General features: G+C 48.8%; 11 protein-coding genes across 11 annotated transcripts; 4 read left to right on the forward strand and 7 right to left on the reverse strand.

Moving 5' to 3' along the window:
• Positions 1-689: 689 nt before the first annotated feature.
• On the forward strand, positions 690-1204 carry LTR64_008176 (uncharacterized protein; the record flags this gene model as incomplete). Its single annotated transcript, XM_064902491.1, has 2 exons — positions 690-1141; positions 1168-1204. 2 exons carry the CDS (start codon positions 690-692, stop codon positions 1202-1204), a joined length of 489 nt encoding a protein of 162 aa, XP_064750967.1.
• A 266-nt stretch (positions 1205-1470) lies between these two features.
• Positions 1471-2847, reverse strand: LTR64_008177 (uncharacterized protein; the record flags this gene model as incomplete). Its single annotated transcript, XM_064902492.1, has 1 exon — positions 1471-2847. The coding sequence occupies one exon, from the start codon at positions 2845-2847 to the stop codon at positions 1471-1473; it is 1377 nt and encodes a 458-aa protein (XP_064750968.1).
• Positions 2848-3237: 390 nt separating this feature from the next.
• Positions 3238-4152, forward strand: LTR64_008178 (uncharacterized protein; the record flags this gene model as incomplete). The annotated part of the gene is made up of 1 exon (XM_064902493.1): positions 3238-4152. One exon carries the CDS (start codon positions 3238-3240, stop codon positions 4150-4152), a length of 915 nt encoding a protein of 304 aa, XP_064750969.1.
• A 273-nt stretch (positions 4153-4425) lies between these two features.
• Positions 4426-5418, reverse strand: LTR64_008179 (uncharacterized protein; the record flags this gene model as incomplete). Its single annotated transcript, XM_064902494.1, has 1 exon — positions 4426-5418. One exon carries the CDS (start codon positions 5416-5418, stop codon positions 4426-4428), a length of 993 nt encoding a protein of 330 aa, XP_064750970.1.
• A 1125-nt stretch (positions 5419-6543) lies between these two features.
• On the reverse strand, positions 6544-7308 carry LTR64_008180 (uncharacterized protein; the record flags this gene model as incomplete). The annotated part of the gene is made up of 1 exon (XM_064902495.1): positions 6544-7308. The coding sequence occupies one exon, from the start codon at positions 7306-7308 to the stop codon at positions 6544-6546; it is 765 nt and encodes a 254-aa protein (XP_064750971.1).
• Positions 7309-8124: 816 nt separating this feature from the next.
• On the forward strand, positions 8125-8694 carry mxr1 (Peptide methionine sulfoxide reductase; the record flags this gene model as incomplete). Its single annotated transcript, XM_064902496.1, has 2 exons — positions 8125-8316; positions 8374-8694. 2 exons carry the CDS (start codon positions 8125-8127, stop codon positions 8692-8694), a joined length of 513 nt encoding a protein of 170 aa, XP_064750972.1.
• Positions 8695-9107: 413 nt separating this feature from the next.
• FRS2 (Phenylalanyl-tRNA synthetase, beta subunit, cytoplasmic) lies at positions 9108-10743 on the forward strand (the record flags this gene model as incomplete). The annotated part of the gene is made up of 2 exons (XM_064902497.1): positions 9108-10600; positions 10650-10743. The coding sequence occupies 2 exons, from the start codon at positions 9108-9110 to the stop codon at positions 10741-10743; spliced, it is 1587 nt and encodes a 528-aa protein (XP_064750973.1).
• Positions 10744-11818: 1075 nt separating this feature from the next.
• RPS21 (40S ribosomal protein S21) lies at positions 11819-12203 on the reverse strand (the record flags this gene model as incomplete). Its single annotated transcript, XM_064902498.1, has 2 exons — positions 11819-12053; positions 12172-12203. The coding sequence occupies 2 exons, from the start codon at positions 12201-12203 to the stop codon at positions 11819-11821; spliced, it is 267 nt and encodes an 88-aa protein (XP_064750974.1).
• Positions 12204-13304: 1101 nt separating this feature from the next.
• LTR64_008184 (uncharacterized protein) lies at positions 13305-13544 on the reverse strand (the record flags this gene model as incomplete). The annotated part of the gene is made up of 1 exon (XM_064902499.1): positions 13305-13544. The coding sequence occupies one exon, from the start codon at positions 13542-13544 to the stop codon at positions 13305-13307; it is 240 nt and encodes a 79-aa protein (XP_064750975.1).
• A 1203-nt stretch (positions 13545-14747) lies between these two features.
• On the reverse strand, positions 14748-15668 carry LTR64_008185 (uncharacterized protein; the record flags this gene model as incomplete). Its single annotated transcript, XM_064902500.1, has 1 exon — positions 14748-15668. One exon carries the CDS (start codon positions 15666-15668, stop codon positions 14748-14750), a length of 921 nt encoding a protein of 306 aa, XP_064750976.1.
• A 1404-nt stretch (positions 15669-17072) lies between these two features.
• On the reverse strand, positions 17073-20504 carry LTR64_008186 (uncharacterized protein; the record flags this gene model as incomplete). The annotated part of the gene is made up of 2 exons (XM_064902501.1): positions 17073-20324; positions 20463-20504. The coding sequence occupies 2 exons, from the start codon at positions 20502-20504 to the stop codon at positions 17073-17075; spliced, it is 3294 nt and encodes a 1097-aa protein (XP_064750977.1).
• Positions 20505-21419: the final 915 nt, after the last annotated feature.

The raw sequence follows: 21419 nt of genomic DNA on the forward strand, positions 1-21419 counted from the left end.
TCGATATGTCATGCGTTGTCTCGTTGAGCCAAAATTAACCCTCAACTTCCTCAGTGACTCAATATAGTTACTTTTGGATTTTACTCAGACACAATGGTTCTGCAATGCACCGGTGCTAAGTGCAAGTACTTGAAGAAAGATCATCAGACTACCTGCTCTATATCTCAGGAAGACTTGACGTCGAATAAAAGCAGTTCGACCACAAACTAAATATGAATGTACAGGGTACATCTTTTGCCCCACGAGGCAACCGTCAACGTGTACCACAATCTCAAACACCCTCACGTCTGGGAGTCGGTGTCCCACCTAGCGCTCGCGGATCCTTATTAGCAAAGACGTTACATTCGAATCATGTCTCTCGTCAAGCCTCAACTGCCGCAGGTTGCGATCCACCGCAAGCATCGAACAATGGAACACTTGCACATCAAGTGAAAGTTGCTGACAGTGACCCGGAATCCTGGCAGGCCGGGACGCACATGTCTGTAGCCACTGCTCAACGACCCTTAGGACCATCAGCATATAAGCTTGGCCAGATCCTGGTCATTCCACATATTAAACCAGCCCTAGATCCTCATCAGAAAGATCATTCGGATGTTCGAGTCTACACAAAGAAGGTCGGGTTCGTTTGTCCAAAACCACGATTCGCTGCCGTTGTCGCAATCTATCCAACTCGAATGGTTGTACTCCCAATGTACAGTTCCAATGGGAACGGACTCAAACACAAGCCTGATGAATACAAGCTAACGGCTCTGTCAGTTTGGGTTCCCCTGACTTCTGATGATGAAATGCGTAAGCAGCTAACCGAAGATGCACTAAAAGCAGTGGCTCCGAAGCCATTCACAGCAGGTTCACATATTAACTTGAACGACCCTTGGACTGTCAACTACGCAGGCAAAATCCAGCAATGGGGCCAACTTGATGAGGCAAGCACGAAAAGGCTCCTGGAGAGATATCAAATTGCTTTCAATATGGCGACTGCTCCTGTTGTCCAGCAAGCATCATTTTTCAAGAATCAGATTCAGAGACTTAGAAGTCTTCCGGCTGGGACGGTTACAGCTGCTGGTACGCAATTTACGGAAGCACCTCGTCCGACGCCTACTACACTTTCGTATGCATCAATGGCCAGTGGCCCTGCGAAAAGGTGAGTGAGGACATCGCCGGGTACAGAAACACGGCAGGTCAGCCCGATCACAATGATGTGTAAATAGCCCAAAAAGTTAAGTCGTCTCCAAAGAGTATGTTGAATTTGAACTTCTGCAGTAGATTTCACTTTGATTAGTTAAGCATGCAATTAGTTGGAATGACCTTGACCAGCCAAGAGAATGTTCAATGAGAGAGCGTCCAACAATTACTCACTCACTTATACCATATTATATGGCAAACTTTAACGAGTTGCAGCAATCAGAAAGATATCAAAATTTTGGTATAGTCATGGTTCAGAAGAGGTCTTGTACTCGTACTGGTTGATAGCTAATAATCCATTTCTACGTCTTCACCCCAATCGCACGGCACAGCAAAATCAGGATCACTCTCAAGCTCTGCCTGCGTAAGGCTGCAGAACTTTCTCTCCGCCTGATTGAGCAGGGTTTCGACTTGCAGGCGCCTTATATTCACGTCGCTCTTGCTTGGGTTATCTGTCGCGAGTTCGGCTTCCATATCGAAACATTCTCCTACCTCGATATCGGGAAGTTGTTCGACTCCGACAGGAAGGCTCTCGTCAACATCATCGTCATGTTCATCGATATGCATCTCTGGTTCTGCTGCGGCGGTCTGCATCCAGGTCTGAACACGCTGGTTGTTCCTGAAAATAAATTCTTGAAAGTCACGGTCGATTTGTTCCTGCCGCTCCTTTGCTTCGGCTTCCATGACCCACTCTTGTGGGGCTTCGTTGTATCCATAATCTCTTTCTTCTGGTGCTTCGAAATTGGCCCAATCAAAGACGTACTGGCTCGGTGTACCTGCCACTGCTCGTGCTGATGCGGGTTGCGCTATCTGCTCGTCTGTCAGCCAGTGTTCTTCATCTATAGGTTCCTCATTGTAAAAGGCATACGCTGATTCTTCGTCTTCGACGTGCCGAACAAACTCTCCATTACGGACTGGGATGCCACGGAGAGTGAGTTGTTCTCCTAACTCGAAGATCTCTTTATCGTGAGCAGCAATTTCGGCTTGTCTAGTCGAGGCATCTGTCGATTCCTCAAGCTGTCTCTTCTTTTCCTTCAAATCAAGGAATCCAAGCTTCAGGCGGTTTGTCTTGTCGCCTTCACCTTCCTCATCCTCCGCTTCCTCCTCGACTTGTTCACCGCCCGCCATGAATTCATCAAAATCCGCACCATCGGCCTCGAGCTTGTCCAGCCATTCTGGAAGGTATAAGTCTTCGGTAATTTGAGAAACAGCAGAGGATGTCTCTGTGCAAGGCTCGGCTGCCGTTTGCATTTGTCGCAGAATTTGGTCGAACAGCTCATTATACTGGGTCAACAAGACTTCTTTAGTAGTCGCTAGCACTTTTAACTCGGTCTCAATTGCTCCCTGTGCCTTCTCGAGGTGTCGTAATCTTGTGACGAGTTCGGGGATGTCTGCAGCATCCTCCGCTGATCGGCAGCAGAAATTCAGCATTTCTTGGGTCTTTGCGGCAACTTGCTCGACTCGTACCCTATGTGGTTCAAGGATTACTTTTCTCTGTGAGTGCCGTGCTGCAGCGGCATCGACTCTCTGCTTGGCTTTATACAGCTCGCCAACGAGGCCATACACCTTTCGTTGTCGCTCTCCGTCACGCCACAGCAATGTCATGCCTGTCGTACCTGCGACGAAGCTGAGAAAGAGAGCAATGCGGGTCGCTTGATTGTCCATGATCGCAGCAATGACTAAGTTGTGCTTCCGGAATTTAACAGATAGCTTCGACAGTAGAATGCCAATTGTAATGCTTGCGAATCTGGGCTGATTGACCTAATATGTGGACGACCAACAATGAGGTTACGGTTTATGCATGCAGTCCCTGCTGATACACAACAAAGGGATATGTCACTCTGGCTCTAGGACGAAACAATGAGCACCAAGCGTCTGATTCCAGCCAGGAATAGTGAACCATGTCTTGTTCATTGTGCTGGGCTCTCTTTGTTGCACATGGTTGCGAGACAGGGAATATCGAGGACAATAAAATCTCGATTGAGACTTATACCCAGGATTTGCAGCACCAGTCTTGTTTCAGGTGAGTCGATATTTATTATTGCAAATACAATCATGGCTACCCCAGGAAACGTCGGCTTTGGTCGTAGAGTACGAAATCGCACCGACCAAACAACCTGGAGGACACCATCAGCGGCGCCGACTAATGCCACGCTTCTGACTACAACACTCAACAAGAATACCGCTCACGCTGCGAGACAAGCTCCAAGCCGAGTGGGAACTGGTTTCCCGTCGGCCCTTGTCGACGGTATGGCCACCTTTGAGCTCAATGGCGATCTTAATTATGCCATGTCCTGCCAGGCTGGGAGTAATTTCACCAATCGAACATTCTACCCGACGAAAGCCGAGAACTGGCGAGTCGGCCAGGTTGTGAATTTTCAGCATATCGTGCCGGCGCTTGATCCTAATCAAACAGGCTGGAACAAATATCGAGTCAAGACCGAGATTGGACCCATCTGTCCAAAACCCCGATATGCAGTAATTGTCAAGATCTACAAGACAAGGATGATTGTGCTTCCTATCTACAGCTGTGATAAGAAAGGCATCTCGAATAAAAGTGTTCAGTACAAGGCGACTGCATTCTCCGTCTGGAACCCTATGGACAACGACGAAGAATACCGCTCCAAGCTGACTAAAGACCCACTAAAGATCTCAGGCGAGAAGAGTTTCTCCCCTGGATCCCACATTAATCTCAATGAGCCGTGCAGCGTTGGGTATGCATGGAGACTAACAAAGATTGATATGCTCGACGAAGAAAGCACGAAAAGACTTGTGACATGGTACAATATCGGCCAAAGCATGGCTGATCAACCCATTAACACGCAAGAGCGCTGGTTCGAACAAGAAGTCGAGAAGGCCAAGAACCCGAAGCAGGTAGGTACTGAGGGATGGAAGGAAGCACCAGCTCCTCCACTGTTTGCGGGTTCCTACGCAAGCAAAGCCACTGCCGCAAGTCGATGGAGGAGGTAAGTTCCCGGCTTGATACAGATTATCAGTAAGTACTGCGATGAAGTGCTGACTAACGAAAACGACGACCGTCTCTGTTACGCTCTCAGTAAATCTCGAAATATGTGATATCGAAGATGATTTCGATGTCGTAAACCTTGTAAGTACATACTAAATGTGCTTCTAAGCAGTTTTGCAATGATTGCTCCTTGCTATGTACTCAAGCTTCGCTCCCAGGGCTGCTTCAGGCTATCAATTTCAGAGGAGGAGTATTTCAAATTGAAGATGTATCAGACCTTAACCTACTTTCCCTTCCGGTGCATACCCCCAATCTGACTCAAAACGTCCCCAGCCTCCATTCTCCAGCTCGTCCATCATAGCCAACCAATGCACAACTAGATCATATCCGCCATCTCTAGGGATCTGCCCAGCAGCAACCGTGCCTCCCATAGCCACATTCAACAAGATCGTGAAGTCCCTTAGTGGTCTCGTACCACCAGGTACTGTTGCCTTCATGACCGGTCTACCATCAATATACCAGATCATCCTGCCCTGACCAGCCTGCCCACCAGGCTGATCCCAAGCAAAATCATACCGAATAGGCGTAGTCGGCATGTGATCCAGCTGCGTCTGTTGCGTAATATGCTTGTTCCAATCTTCACCAGTATAAGTACCCCAATGCAAACACGAATGGTTCTTCCTCTCCCCATTCCACGTCTCCATGATATCTACCTCGCCATCTCCGGGCCATGCAAAGGGCTCAAACGGCAATAACCAAAACGCAGGCCAGATCCCAGAAGCACATGGACTGGTAAGCACTGCACTGAGTACGCCTCGATCTCTGGCGAGTCTTTGGCGTGAAACCAGTCTTGCGGAAGTGTATTTTTGGCTCGGGTCAGGTGCGTTGTTGTTGGCGATGGCGCGGACGATCAATTTTCGGTCATTTGTGTAGAAGCAGTTTTCGGGGTTGCCTGTGTAGAATTCGAGTTCGTTGTTGCCCCAGCCGTTGTTGTTGCCTTGTTTAGGTTCCCATTCTGCCTCGATGGGTATATTTGGGTCGAAGTTTGCTTGCCAGTAGATCGTGTTTATAGGTTGTTGAGGTTGCTGGTTGTACTGAGGTGCTGCAGATGCGCGGTTGTATTGCGGCTGTTGCTGCTGTTGCTGTTGCTGAGGATAGTATTGTTGTTGGGCTTGCGGCTGTTGTGAGTGGTTTCCAGGTAAGATATTGTGTTCGGCATTGAATTTGTCCCATTCTCCTTTGAATCTTTTGAGCTGATCTTTCCAGGACATCTCTGACAAATGACTGCTAAAAATCGCAAAAGAGCGTGATCAGTGTTGCAGTTCGACAAAGAATCTAGGAATCACAAATCGCATTATCTAGTAAGAGTGGTTGAGTTGTAATCGTTTACGTTGAGGCTGGGCATCCACGTTCAAGACTCGACACGATTCATCCGAAAACAACTCCACTTGGTCCCTGTTGCATGATATGCTATTTGGTCATCTTCGTATCTGTGATACTGAAGCACATAGCCAATATAATTTTTACAGCTATCAAGGTGATCGCGACAGCTTTCGCTGATTTCGACCGGCATATAATGAGGGCAATAACGGTATATCTCTTTAACGAGGTCGTTCCTGGCGGAAAGAGACGACATACACCCAATGTCCTGGAATAAGAACGACGATCTACGAGGTTCAAGAGCAGAAGAGCACTGACAACTTTGGTATATCTCTTTCGAGCTGGAGCAGGAACCTAAATTACGAGGATGGCAGGTTCGACTCAGTTCGGGTGGAGGGTTCGTTGCGTTGGCACACGTTAAGGTTACAGCTCGAGCCAAGAGTGAAGGCTGCCCAGTGGCTGACTTCGGCATAGGATGCAAGTGTTCTTCCTCGAACGCTGAATTATTGGAGGACAGTCATCTTGCTTGTCTTCCGCATGAGACCTTAAGAGCTTGCGGCCAGGAGGCTACGTCGGAAACAGTTCAAGCTTTGAGCTGCTGCTAGCGCAAGTGCAGCAGTGTTGGTTCGAGGGCGCCTTGTGTCGCTCGCGGACATAGCATCACGTTTGCGATACATCCAAGGTGATACATGGCGCTGTCTCAGTCACAGGTACGCGGTCGATGTCTTTGCCGACAGAATTGTGATACCTGGTACGTCCATGACAACATGGGACGCCGAAGAGGCCGCGGAGAGAGTGTTGCAATGCCTGGTGATCGATGACCTTCTGCATCGAACGACCGACGCGGGCATTCAAGAGGGACTCAATGCGTTTGCGAAATGCCTTATGACTAGGAATCAGCTAACATCAAGCTGGAAGATATGAGTAGGGCTATTGCACGCTGCTAAGGCTCGACGACGAAACATAGATAAAAGTTACAGACAGATATGATATTGTCCACTTGACCCAACATGTGTTTACCTTGGTTTTGTCCTCGCTTTCCGTACTCGAGATGCAGGTGGTGCAAGAGTCCTGGTCGCAGTGCTACTCCCTGGTACCTTGCCGACAGCTAAGTTGTCAATTAATGCCTGAATCCTGTTTTGTCTGGCAGCTAGACTTGCGAGCTCAACTTTGAGTAATACCAGGTACCTCTCACTCTTGCCCAAAGTGTCGAAAAATGACTTCGCAGCTGCATTGGCATCAAGTGCAGCTTGGAAGTCCGCCGGGACTGTCATGTTAGTAGGAGCAGAGTAAGCCCTCCCCCATCGCCCATCCGCCTTTGCCGCATCTATAGCTGCTTGTCCAGCAGGCCTCATTCGTCCTTCTTCAATCAGACGCTCTGCCAGTTTCACGTTTATCTGACTCCATGTACTCTTAGGACGTCGCGGCGTATACCGTGCAAGGTAGTAATCTGGTTCCTCTGGACATGAATTACCTTGTCCGTTGATCCAGCCGAAGCACAGCGCGACTTCTAGTGCCTCGGTAGTCGAAATGGATGGGATACTGGAGGACTTTTTGACGTGCTTAAGGTGGAGGCCGGGTATGGTCGCGTGGTGCTCTTCGAGATAGGACTCAAAGGCAGCGGCATTCGGGAAAGGTAGGATGGGAAGATCGTTTGGGGTCTGGGCTACGCGCTTCGATCGAGAAGTAAATGTAGTAGCCTGGCTCGATACCGGGTTCTTGGGTTTCGAAGCTGTTCTGGGCTTGTTAGTAGACCTGGCTCTGGCCCGAGTAACGGCCATCGTGTGGAAGTCGCGTGCGAATCTGCGACACAGGATAATGGGAGTCAATTTCAGTAGGAAAGGTTTGTCACCTTTGACGAGGATGAGCATGTGTCAGCAAGTTTCAACAATGGGCATTTTGTTGATAAGCAGAGTATGAGAATCAGAGTAGTATGGGAACGGTTCTTAAGCTGCTCGAGCTCTCAAGCGCGACGAGGGTCTACCGCACTACCACAAGTGTAACAGATTGTCATCGCACTCTCTCGAGGTGTTTCATTTGACGTGTCGCGTAGTCTGCATGCCGTCTGCCCTTCAGAATCATCTTTCAGGTATGAGCATTTGTACGTTCAGCCAAAAGCAGACGAAAATGCCTAATGGAAGAGATTGATGTATCTCAATGCCAAAGACGACCTGCTCCGGGTATTGTCTTCGACCACAACACTTGCCGGCTGAGAGCGGCGGGAAACACGTCTACTACGGCAACAATCTGTCGTAAATTTCTTCTTGAGCCAAAGTCGTGCCGAATTTGGACTACTGCGAATCAGAAGATTTGAAATGACGTAGTAGACAACCGAGGCGACCTTCGAGACCCTTCGCTCCTGCTCGTTCAAATGCGCAGCATCAAACTTATAAGCATAACACCTTCGTCTCGTATAGTAGTGGTTATATTGCAAACCTCATCTTTTGTCACTCAAAATCCTCGCCATCGAAACATTCTACAAAGTGGCACAGCCATTCAACAAGTCAGCACTACTCGTTCTCATAGTCGCATTCACAATCATGGCTTTCCAGATGCCTACCTTTTTGACACGCCTCATGCGTCCATTCACTACATCAATGTCGCGACCACTCGTACCCGATTCTTTGGCGGCAAAGAACTTTCCAGAAGGTAGTGAGCGCGCCATCGTTGCTGGTGGCTGCTTCTGGGGTCTTGAAGAGCTATACCGCAAGGATTGGGAAGGCAAGGGCATGCTCGACTGTAGAGTAGGTTACACTGGTGGTCAGACCGAAGCACCAGACTACAGAAGTGTATGCTCTGGCAGGACAGGTCATGCTGAGAGCTTACTGCTTGTCTACAACCCTCAGCAGGTGACATATAAACAGCTGATGGAATACTTCTTTAAGATGCACGATCCAACCACATTAAATAGACAGGGTGCCGATACAGGTACTCAGTACAGGTCTGCCATCTTCTACGTCAACGACGAACAAAAGAAAATTGCAGAGGAGATCAAGGAGAAGGTGGGCAAGGAATGGTATAAGGGCAAGCCGATATCGACTGAGATTAGAGCTGCTACGAAGTGGTATGACGCTGAGGATTACCATCAGGATTACTTGAAGAAGGAGCCTTTTGGCTATCACTGCCCAGCACATTTCGTCAGGAAGTTACCACCTTTGAGCTCATAGCGGAGAGCCTGGAAGTTTGGAGGTGGTAATGGTTGTATAGTAATATCATAGCTTTGAGCCTGCTTGATTGTACTCGGGCAGTTTATATGACAAACTCTGAAACCCTGTCTCTCTTCCATCTGCATTACAGATATTCCTTGCCTCACTACTATAGTCAAAACTATCGGCTTGCTGCGTGGTAGATTTGTCCTTCGAGCAACGGTCAGTTAGTCGCCTAACTTTCCTGTAGAGTTTGCCCTTTTTGTGATTCACGACGTGGGGAGTCATACGCGGTCCAACAATTTCATATAGTGCACTGAGGGTATAATTTGCTAGGCTAGGTTCACTCGTGCCAGACCGTGATATAGAAGTCAGACAAGTCTGCGAAACCTGGCTGAATTCCCCTCGTGCAAAGACTCAGTACCTCTTCGACCATGGCCGAGGACTTGACGGCGCAAGTCCTCAGCGCCGTAAACAGCGCCAATGGTCCAGTCTTGACCTCGAAAGCATTTCCAGACGCCGAATTCAACACGATCAAGTCAGCCATTGACAAGCTACGATCTCGTGGATACCTAGAAGCAAAACAAGTGGACCGTCTCGAGCTTGTGCCTACAGAAGAAGGCACAGCCATTGTACAACATGGCAGCCAGGAAGCACGAGTGTACAACGCAATAAAGGAGAAGGGAAAGGTACCTGTGAAAGAATTACCTTCTCTGATCGGAGATGCCAACGTCGCAAAGTTCGGCCAGATGGCTGCATTCAGAAACAAATGGGTAAAAAAGGACGGTGATATGCTAGTACCCCTGGTCGACTCGATAAAAGATGTGACTGGAGACCAACTGAAAGAGATTGCGGATAAGAAGACTTTGTCTGATTCCAAAGCAGCAGCGGACCTGAAGAAAAGAAAGCTGGTTACAGAACGAAAAGTTGTGACTTTCGAGATACAAAAAGGACCAAACTTCTCGACGGAGTTTGTGAAAGAACAGACAGACTTGACTGCAGAAATGCTTGCAGATGGTTCTTGGGAAACGATTAAGCTAAAACCATACAACTTCAAAGCAAAAGGTGCTCCAACACCATCAGGAGCACTACACCCTTTGAATAAAGTGCGGCAAGAGTTCCGGGAGATCTTCTTCGAGATGGGCTTCGAGGAGATGCCAACCAACAAGTTTGTTGAAACTGGGTTCTGGAACTTCGACGCCCTTTTTGTGCCGCAACAGCATCCAGCACGAGATCAACAAGATACTTTCTTTATTTCAGACCCTCCCAAAGCAGACCCGCCAAGAGAAGATCCTCCTTCACAAGTTTTAGAACAGTTATCGTTGTCAGATCCTAACCATCCAGATGCCTCGATAAATCCTTCGCAGAGACAACAGAACGGCCCGAAGGTAGATTATCAGCAATATTGGGAGAACGTCCAAGCAGTACATCAAGACGGCAAATATGGCTCAACAGGTTACAAATACCCGTGGTCGAAAGACGAGTCGTTAAAACTGGTACTCAGGACACATACCACGGCCATCTCAACGTACATGTTGAAAAAGCTAGCTGAGAATCCTAGACCAATACGATACTTCTCTATAGATCGAGTCTTTAGAAATGAGACTGTCGATGCTACACATTTGGCAGAGTTTCACCAAGTCGAGGGTGTGATAGCAGATTGGGGCTTGACTCTTGGAGGCCTGATAGGCTTCATGGAGGTCTTCTTTGCCAAAATGGGCATCACGGACTTGCGATTCAAACCTGCGTACAACCCTTACACCGAGCCGTCAATGGAAATCTTTTCTTATCACAAAGGTTTAGGGAAGTGGGTCGAAATTGGCAATTCCGGAATGTTCAGACCTGAGATGTTAGAGCCTATGGGTCTGCCAAAGGATATGAGGATATACGGTTGGGGCCTGTCCTTGGAACGTCCGACCATGATTAAGTGAGTCAACCTTGTCATTCATGTCTTAACGAGTCTAACAATGCTACAGATATGGCGTGTCGAACATTCGTGAACTGCTCGGTCACAAAGTTGACCTTAACTTCATTGAGACTAACCCTGCAGTGCGTCTCAACAAGGCCTAAAAGATTGCAACCTTATTTATGACGTGAGCACCACAACCCAGACATACAGCTCGCAAGTATTCGCGGCCGTGCCAATCCCTTCAAAAAGCTGCTGACGAAGCGTGCCAACGTTCTCAACCCGGGCCTCACGACCACAAACATACGGCTACTTACTTGTCGTTGGGCTCTCAAAAAGTCGGTTCGTTCCGCCACCTTTGAGTCCAGCACTCCGAATTTTACGTGTATGGAGGAAGCAATAGCGAGCGGCCGTTTACGCGAAGAGATCACTGACTATCTTCCGTGTCGTCGAGCAATTCCGCACGAAGCGTTATCACGGTAAATCATAGACTTACGATACCCATTTGACTATGTCTCCGGACGCACAATATGAAAGATCCAGAGCTTCGAAAAGTGCATCTGGCACAAGTTTCTCCATACTCGATTGACGTTCAGCTTGTTGTCTACTACAATCCTGCTAACTGACCGGCACCTCAAGGCTTCTTCAACTTTACTCAATAGATGAAGAGGTAGAGATTACTTCGTACTTCATAGCCGAAAATTAGCATGTAATGCACTAACCGTCTCTGATGAGCTGCAGGTCCAGAGAATACGGGCTGGAGCACAGATACGGGCGGAACATTTCTTGGACACCTGAAGCGGTTGATAAGCAGGAGAAAATGATGGGCATTGTCCTGTGATGCGATCGTGAAATTGGAGTGTAGCCACTGCCTTGCACGCGCATAATTTGTTGCTCGCAACTCTCCTAACATCGTAATTTCTTGAATTTGTATTTTCTTCGCATCTATGCCACTGCCGTGATTTAGAGCAAGTCATAATTTTGTAGGAGTGTCTCTGGTCCTCTGGAAATAGCAACTTCACCTTTGAATAACCACGGAGATCTCTTGGGGCACCGAGCAGAGTCCGTTTCCTCGGTCAGAGAAGGCCACATAGCTCTCTGTCCTGATCTCAGACACTCATCTGCCACGTAATCGCGTTCGTTTCGTGTTTCCAGTCGACTTCTCGATCATCGCATGGCATACACGATCCGCGTTCTCCATCCCCTTTCCCTTCTCTCTCACTCAATCCCAAACAACATCTATCTCGTCTGCTGTCCGCTCCAGACACTCTTCAAGAACCCATCCCTCTGAGCCAGTCTGTTCATCGAATCGTCGCTCTCAGCCCGTGATCGCACAAAGCCGCAGAGGGCATAGGTCTGGTTCTCGCCTGTGTATCGGCCGTTCTCGTCGACTTTGCCAACGGAGATTTGGACTGAGGCGTGGTCTTTGGCTTTGATGATGCGGTTGGTTGCGCTGCATTTGCGGGGGACGTAGCTGATTGACCGTTAGTGATTTGTGGAAACTTGGGAGGTACAGCTCTCGAGAAGACATTGTGCGTATGGTAAAAGTTGTCGCAATGGTACGGATGTATTGGTGGTCTCTGTGGACTTACAGATCGACAATCTCTCCCTTCTCGTTCTCCATTTTGGCTGTGTTTGCGGGTAGGTTTACTTGGTGTCTTCGAAGGTAGTTTGAGAGTGTATGGATGTCGCAAGCAGTTCAGTCGTACGTGTAACTCTTGGTGGGTTGATACAGACAAGCGGGAAATTTGGGAAGTGCGGTCCCGTCGCCAAGAGTTTGGGTGCCTGAGGCAGATAGACGCTGCCTCCTGCTCCTTCCTTTTGATCAACTACAAACTCCGGAAAAGTACGTTCGAGTTTATGAAAGGGTTCTCTCGCATAGCAGTTTGTTCTGGTCTGAACGACTAAGTACTAATTGCAACTTGCTTCTCACCAGGATATTACCATGCAGTCCAGATGATGCCTCATCACTCCCTGAGTGTTTCTCCGAGGAACACAATTTCGCTTGCCTTATGAGAGCACAAGCCGCAGTCCTCGATGTTGTGACTATGCCACACACTGGTGTTTCAGTGCTTCGCGTACTCTGTGGATACAAGCCATGTAGCACTCAGTGTCGATACTCACACTGGAGCTTCTGCCCATCGCCCAATCGTCCACACAATGCCTCACGGATTCACCCACTGACTGCCAATCCATGACTTCCATGTCTAACGCTGACTCATCGTCTAACTGCCTTTTGCTTGTGATCTTCGCGTTCAGATCTGCCATGTTACGGCATCTCAGAGCTAGCAAGGACCTAAACTCTTCAGCGCCATGTTGTTGTGGCGAGTTGATCTTTATGGTAGGTGGGTCGAGCTGAGAAGACTCGGGCTTTCAGTATCAGGCGAGCGTGCTAGAAACTGGTGAAACTGGTGAAACTGGTGAAACTGGTGAAACTGGTGAAACTGGTGAAACTGCTGCATGAAAGAAGAAAATGGGAAGGATGAATTGGCCGGAGCAGAAAGTTCAGAAAGAATGACACTCGATTCCAAAGTTGTCTAGAGGGCATGACTCTGTATAAACACGTACTGAAACATTGACTCGATTCTAAAAATGTCGTTGCCACGACTTTTTAACTCAAGCAGAATCTGCATTATCGGTACTGCAAGTAGCTAATCATCTATGGGCTATGCTGTTTTTGACTAAGGAGGACGTACTCTACCTGACTTCCTCTTTCTCCGCTGCCCTACAGTAGTAAATGTTTCTCTCGGCTTCTCCCAGTACCTAGATCGTACTCGGTTCCTGTCCATCGCAGATTGCCATGTTCGTCAATCTGGAATCTCTGGATGAGACTGCGTTCGCCTTTCAGTTCAGCCAGCCATGTACCATTCTCTAGGCTAGTAGCCATCTCCCGAAGATATTGTCCCGTAAAGTTCCAATCGATCTGAGGGGCTGAATCTGCAACTGGAGCTTTTTGTGAGTTCATCTTGTGCAAATATTCTTCTGTGGCTTCTTGCTTGGCAAACTCCTGTATCAGAGGGTTTCCCACTTCCACATTGTGCGAAGGGGAAATTTGGTCAATGGCGTTTCATGAGTATCGAGACTTGCGAATGGGGGATACAAGCCCGCGTGTCTGTAAAAACAGCGCGAGGGTCATCATAAGCGATTGCGCGACACTGTAGTAACATAGTCATAGTCAGCGCTGTGTTTGATTTCATGCGAACCTCGAAACTTGTTCCTTTCTCATACTCACATTCTTCTGGGAGAAACCCATCAAGCAAGACAGCTGTCTCCATGTGTCGGCACAGGTAGAACCTGAAAAGACGCGTGAGCAGCGTTTTGGAAACCTCGTCTAAGTCTAGGGCATTGATGCGCCTACGAAAATCTGCCAAGTAATCGAGATGACTGCGGGATTCACCAGCAAGCCTCATTGTAGGAATTCTCAGAGCTTTCGTTGCTTCAGTTGAGAAGCAATCCGTCACTGCTGCTCTGATTAGAGCACTTCGTATGCTTAGGTCTGCCACACGAGTCCTCAATAGCGCGACGAAGACGATAAGACAACTCGCTATCCTCATTACTTGTCTGACTCTTTCAGTGTCCAGAAGACGAACAAGCCCGTCAGATAACGAGTCGGCTTGAGCTTGAAGACTGTGAAGCAAGTTCAACTGTGCAGGCAGGTTGATCGAGATCACTGGCCCAAGTTGAAACAGAACTGGGAACTGCCTCCGAGCAGTCTCAACCTGATAGGTCGCGTCCTCGAGGTTTTGCGCGAAACGCTTACTGACGTTCTTCAGACGTACGAACTGTGCTGATGAATACGGTACGAAGCTGAGGATATTGAGTAGTATCTCATCAGGCACTGTGTTAATGCCAGTGGTTGCTGATTTGAAAGGCCCTTCATGAAGAAGAAGGTAGGCTTCTTGAGACTCAAGGTTTGCTTGGTTGACTGTATTTCCAATTTGTGTAAAGACTTGGATCTTTGAGTAGTGTACTGACTTTTGGCGGAGGTTGAGTGATGGCATTAGGCAGCCTCGGAAAGGTGGAATGGTTTGTACGAGGTCTATGCGGGCCAGCCTCAAACCACGAGAATGTTTGTAAAGTGACTGCAAGTGATGTATAGCTCTATAGAAGGGGGCAACCTATACCCAGCAATCGTGAGCATAACGTACTGGAAGCTGGTCGTTCTTCTTTAGAATTGGTGGGAAGCCCAATATGCTCTAGGGATACCTGAGGATATGTCGACACGCTTGAGATACACCACCTTCCCTCCCTCCAATTCTTCTTGGGCACATCCTTTTTGAACGCGTTGAGCCAAATCCCTCAGACTCTCTCCTGCACATTTCCAGCAGGCCAGGTTCTGAAAAACAGTACAGTCATCCCCGGTTTCAGCAGACTCTAAGATTTCCAGCCAGATCAGCAGCTCTCGATTTTCTAACAGTTGGCGAGAGACCACAACTTCACCCCGGTGCTCTTCGACACCACCCGAGTCTTGTAATCGTGCCGCAAGATCCCAACAACTCAGGAGGCAACATTGCAAGCCATTCAGGTACCCTAGTTGAGTGGCGGGGTTTGTTGCTGCTAGAGGTATGCCAAAGACCCTAAGAATGGTATGGCGGAAAGTGACCATATGAAACTTCATACGCATCATGAGGTCGATCCTGCTATCTTCAGAAGCAAAAATGTCGGCGAAGTCGTGGACGACATCCTCACACAGAATAGCAGCCTCAAGCGCACGCATCCGTATCACTTGATTCACGTCACCTATCACGATAGACACTGCCCTAAGTTTGTCTTCATGTTCATCTGTAACCTGTCCTGTTAGAATTGGCATCTCGAATTTGGCAAACGAGCCTTCGACCTCTTGCAGGAACTCGGTAGTACGTAGCATTGTGAGGCGAAGAGCCATGGCAATATCCGTCCGCAACAGCCTGGCCGTTGTCACTGTCAGTGCACAATTTTGTACGGAGTCTTTGCTGAGTAGGCTACAGAAGTACCGTAACAAGTGAATGCCAGACCACAGGTAAAGCTTCATTGTGTCACCATCGTCTTCTCGGCTGAGCTTCTCAAAAACTTCGTCGACGGACTGCTGCTTGACAGCAAGACCATACATAACGGCAGGATCCGGTGTCTTCTGAAAATCTTCGATGGCAGCAAGAATTGGGAATTGCTGTCGAGCAACCTCGATCCGGAAGGAACGTTGGTTGACGATGTCCTGCAATCGACGACAGACATTGCTGAGATCCGAATATTGTTCAGCTGAACAAGGAACGAAGCTGAGGATCTTGGTGAGTAGTTCGTCAGGTAGGGATTGAGGTCTCTCCCGTGGAGGGCATTAGCCATGATCAATTCTGGTGGTATATGGTCAATCGTTTTGGTAGCACTTAATTGTAGTGGAGGTCGTTGGTGCAGATTGCTTGGTGGATTTGACCGTATCTGTAGAACGTCAGGAAATGATCGAAGACGAACTGATCCGCAGATAGACAGGTATTCGATCTGTATAGATGATAGAGATAGCTGCTGCACTTTGATTAGAAGTAAGGTATTGATCTCGCAGCCGGCCGACACAGTCGCTGAAGTGACAGTGGGTCCATGTCTGTATAGCTGTAAGTGAAGCATTCTTGAAACAATTCCTGACACTTGATCACATCGATTCAGGCTCACTTTCACTTCTCAATTCGACAACACGAAAATTGTCACTGCACCCTTCATAATTGCTAACAAAGATTGCACTTCAGCTCTATATATACCTGCTTGAGATGGCCAGCCATCTCAAGCTGGCCATCTCAAGCAGGCTTAGGCTCGTTGCATTGTCAAAGAAAATCAATCTCACATTCGCGTAACGTTTCAAAAACTGAGCGGAACCCGCAGTTATCATGGTCAAGCAAACGTGCAAGAAGAAAGTCAGGATCGATGGTAATTGAACTCAACACGCGTCGCGCCTTCCACGCTCAGTTCCTACAGTACGCGACATTCCTCGATGATGTGGGTATGGCATCCTTGAGGGGCTCTGCCGGGCCACTGGGTCGTGTCTGCTGTTTTGGTCGCCGGAACACTGCTGACGAGAGTGAAGGAACGTGTGCATGTAAACAGCGTCACTGCTTGTACCCTCCTCACGACGATCCGCGGGAGAAGACTCCCGGCGAAGCACGAGGTACCTAGCAGGAACAATGATGGCTGCTTCGCTTGACCGTACTTGGGCCCATTTCATACTACGACGTGGATGATCCCTCACGAATGCCGACGTTGTGGTACATTGACAAGAACGAGCTTTTGCTTAGGCGAGAACTATATGTATGGACATGCAATGCCATTCAATTTTCCGGACATCCAATATGCTATGTAAAAGATTCGCACGCTAAATGCACACTTCATTTGTGTCCGCACAAAATAATATGTAAATGTCGTTGCTTCGTGATATCCAAGCCAAAGTCTTCGTGTTCAAACATCGTCATGGAAAATTATCTTATTCTTCATTGTGTTTCCTTCTCTTGTCGCCGCTCGGTATATACATCCCTCAGTCTCTGAACCGACTCCAGCGCTGACTTCCATCTGGTGTGACTGCACTACTACCATTCCAGGCTGGAGACCAAGACGAATTCGAGCTCAGAACTGGTGCTTGTTGTGCTTGTTGAGTCTCCTGGGTCGGTCGACTTGGCTGATAGCCATACTCGACAGTGCTCAACCGCGGTATTTGTGCTTCATGTGGACTGTATCGAATGTTGTCGCTAGCGCGGTGTTGGCTCACAAAGCCGACACTCCCCGGCCGTTCGATTGATGCTCTAGGGGGTCTGTTCTCTACCTCGTCTGAAGGTGGCTCGTCCGTATAGCTGGATGCATCTGATATAGCTGCGGAATGCCTCCTGTTCTGTTGAATGGACGACGTCCGCGTAAAGGGTAGACGTTGCTGACCGGATGTCGAATAGTTTGAGTCCCTGTTCGAACGAGTAGGGCTATCTAATCTTGCTGTAGTTCGACTTGGCGACTGCAACTCTCCTTGCCAGGAAGCAGGGCTGGAACCTCTGCGTGAACTTTTGCGAGGAACAGGAGGCACTGGTGGGACATCCTCGTCAACAGGTGGAGGTAGCCTGCGCGAGGCCTCGGAACCGACTCGACTTGGTAGCTCAATACCACCCACTGAATCGATATAAGGTAGTGCAGGGGCTTGAGCCGGTGCTCTTGGAATCGGGCTCATCCACGATTCTCCAGCTGTCGAGAACGAAACAGCGTCGTCCTCGTGTGTCCTGCGTCGCTCCAAAGTGCGGCGCGCAGCTGCATTACCCTCTGGCGCTTGCACGGAGTCCCTGTAAGTGAGCTCCTCCCCAGCTCCCTCCTCATCCACAGGAGGCGGAAATGTACCTGGAGGCGCTTTTGCACTTCTTACGACCTCAAAGCCTTTGGAATTCTCTTTCGTCTTACCCCTAAGCATACCTTTGAACCAGCCTCGAGCGGAGGATACACGACCTGTAGGATCTGCAGGACCTGTTTTCATCCTCCTTGTACCGCCTGAGCCGGATAGTGCCGGCCCACGAACGCCATAATAGAAGTCGACTTCGCGCACTGCGTAATCAGTCTTGCTCTTGGTTAGCTCGACCCCATCCTCGTCGTATTCGTCCCCGTCTTGCCTGTTATGCGAAGATCCTTCACCCCTATCGTCGATTGCGTCTTCTGTCACAGCGATCTCTTTCTGGTCTTCGTTCGATAAGACTGGCCTGCCAGCTGCTGTCATGAAGTCATTTGTATTTCGGCGTGGAGGTCTATAGTAAGGATCCCGCGGCTCTTTGTTCGACAGCCCTACCAATCCACCTGGAGATGCTAAGGTTCTACTCAGTCTGGAAATCGTGCTCATGCCATCAGGTGTTTGTCGTCCCTGGCTTGAGCCATCCGGACCTTGACTTGCTCGCTTCATCCTAGTGTCGTCGAGCAGGAAGTTCGAGCTTGCCGATAGGCTTCGGCTGCGTGTCTGAGTCATGGCCATTGGTGGTTTTTCGGGAGAAGCAGCGAGCATATGGGCGTTCGATCCCATCGATGACCTGTGACCAGGATCAGGGTTTCTGCGTGCTCGCCGTCGTGAGAGTTGTCTCATGCCGAAAACCTTGACCAGACCACCTCGAGCGGCATCACTGCCACTGCTTCCACCTGCTCCAGCAAGCCTGGCGACGACTTCCACCAGTGTCTGTAGGGCATTCAAAAAGAAGCCAAAAATGATCACACAGGCATGTATGAGCAGTATAACATAGCCGATCCAGCCACGGGTGGCGGTAGTGATATCGAGGGTCGGAACGAAAGCGATAGAGAGCAGAATCGTGAAGAGCCGGGTTGAGGAGAAACAGGTCTGGTACAGGTTCATGGAAGTGGTAGACGCATACGGACGGATGATATTGAGTGAGAGAATCATGGTAACCTCACATATCGCAAGCAGAACGAGCTGGGCGATTCCGGAATCTTGGATTGCACCAATAGCAATGCCACGTAAAAAGTTCACGAATATTGGAACTAGTGCAAAGGTCGCAGTATCGTCTCGATATGTGTTGTAGAGAGGTCCGTACAGGAGCACGGTCTGTAAATCGTCAAACAGGAATGATTTTGGCCGAATGCGAATAAACTGATAAGTCATCCAGACGGCAAAGGCAATAACAAAAGCGAGCACCAAGGCTGCAAGCGCAACAGCATAGGTCGGGCCTGATGATGCAATGATGAACTGGAACATGGAAAGGGCGACCAGCGGCAGAAGGAAGTAGCCCAGGGCTATGCGCACAATGTTTCCGAACGAGAAGTACCAGTTCTTTGATCTCAGATCTTCTGGCGCGACATCCTTGACTTGGCGGTAGATCCATCTCAGAAGGAAACCAACTTGAGTAAGGACTACCACAGCTGTCATGATGACCACGAGCCAGACCATCATGTCGGCCCATGCATCAGTTGGTGAGGTCATGCCAATAAGTTGTGTCATACGATCGAGTCCTCGAGTCGAGTTGCGGCGATAATGATAGATCCCGTCAGCAATAGCTATAGTACCATTGCCACCAGTGACCAGGCTTTCGTTGAACAGCAAAGTAGACCATCCAAGCCTACTGACTACGGGCTGATAGTAGCCAGGGTAGTGTAAACTAAGGCTGCCACTGAAGACAATAAATTGGATATACTGAAGGCAATCGCCGAAACCAGGAGTGACCAGTCGTAGTACATCCTCGTCCCGACCATAATTGCTAGTCCAGCGGAAGATGTCGATAGTGCCCCAGGGACTGAACATAGCGGCAGATATAGTAGCAACACCAATGACAATGAGGAGACCCAGAGGTAGGTACGTCAATAAATGTTTCAATCCGCTCCCTAGGTCGGGAGTAATGTATGCATTGACGCAAGCGTAAAATTGGGCGCGAGAAGAGCCAGATTGGATTCTAGTGTTTGCCTCGATTGTGGAAAATGAATAAGATGAACCCAAGTCATGTGAGGTAAAGTAACCAGGTAGATCCGAAATCTGTGTACTATTGCGACCAAAAGCAGGACCAAGTGGGCACTCTTCATTGACTGTTTCGTCGCAGAAGCGTGTGGGATTTGCAGTGTATGGGTTGTAAGTCAGGACGTTGTAGGAAGAGAACAACGTCGTGTACTTCGTCGCGTCATCTTCCAAGTCCACGATCTTTCCAAAGGTATTATTGGGATTGTTCCAGGACGGATCGTCCGCTGATGGATATGTACCATTGTATAGTTGGCCAGTGACATTGCCGTAGACGGTCACATTGAGTATATTTTGTGTGCCATTTGCCTGTAAAATAGCTGTCACGTTCAGAGGTACGAATTGCAACAATCGTGGATTAGACGTTATTATGGCGCTGTCAAGGCAGTTTGTGAAATCGACAAAAGCAGCTTGTGCAGTGGCTGCGACCAGAACCCATATGCTTACAAGAGCATGTATTCGCGACGGAAATCGGGAGTAGAGCGCCATCGTTTATGCGCAGGCCGCTTTGACCAAGTCCCGCCGTGAGAATGTAATACCCTGATCTTCCTGTCTATGAGCGCATTGCCACGCTATCTTAAGCACTCATCGAAAGGAAGCCCACAACGGCTCAATTGTAAGCAAGCGCAGGCCGAAGCGCACACCAGTCTGGGGTATCAAGCGACTGTTGCTGTGAGTATGAATTGAGAACTCAAGGTTTTGCGTAGAGAGGGTCGTAACAGGCCACGTCAAATTTGTTGTCACACGATACTGGTAGTCGTCGCTGCACGCTGAATGAAATAAAGAGCTGAGCCGAGGAATTCGCTAAACGTCAGATATGATAATGGTGTCACTTCTAGCGATGATTTCTGTCTTCTCTTGTTGTAAGAATGCTGCTGAAAACGAAGCCTCTGACAATGCAAATAGCGAGTGACTAAGCGAGTATAGATGATGAAGATGCCACGAGGAGAAGTCCCTGCGGTAAAATCTGCTGCCGACTCAGAGAAATCGCGAGCCAGGCCAGACATGCATAGAAAAGCAGAGCGGCAGCTGCGGGATAGCGCGCAATCGCGTCCTCGAGGGTTCCATCGACACCGTCTGAAGCTCAAGAACTCTGCAGGACGAGGCGCAGCTGTTTGGCTGCTGGGATGAGCTAACGCCAAACGGTCGTGGTGCAGTCTTTAGGGGTTTCTTAAATGTGCCAATTGTGGTCTTGCTTGCCTTATTGTGGTGTAGCTCAACAGTTTCTGCACTAGCGAAACTTTAGCAGTTCTCTTAACAATTGTTGCATCCGGTCAGCCGCTCTATATCTATATCTGGCACACAAGGGCGACATTGTTTTTCGCGGTGAGAATTCGCCATTCGACGACGATAGGTCCTCGAGTGCGATCGATTGGATGTTCATGCCGACTTTTGTGTGGCACC

The sequence above is a fragment of the Lithohypha guttulata genome (assembly GCF_036872675.1).
Source record: "Lithohypha guttulata strain CCFEE 5908 chromosome Unknown scaffold_8, whole genome shotgun sequence".
NCBI lineage: Eukaryota > Fungi > Ascomycota > Eurotiomycetes > Chaetothyriales > Trichomeriaceae > Lithohypha > Lithohypha guttulata.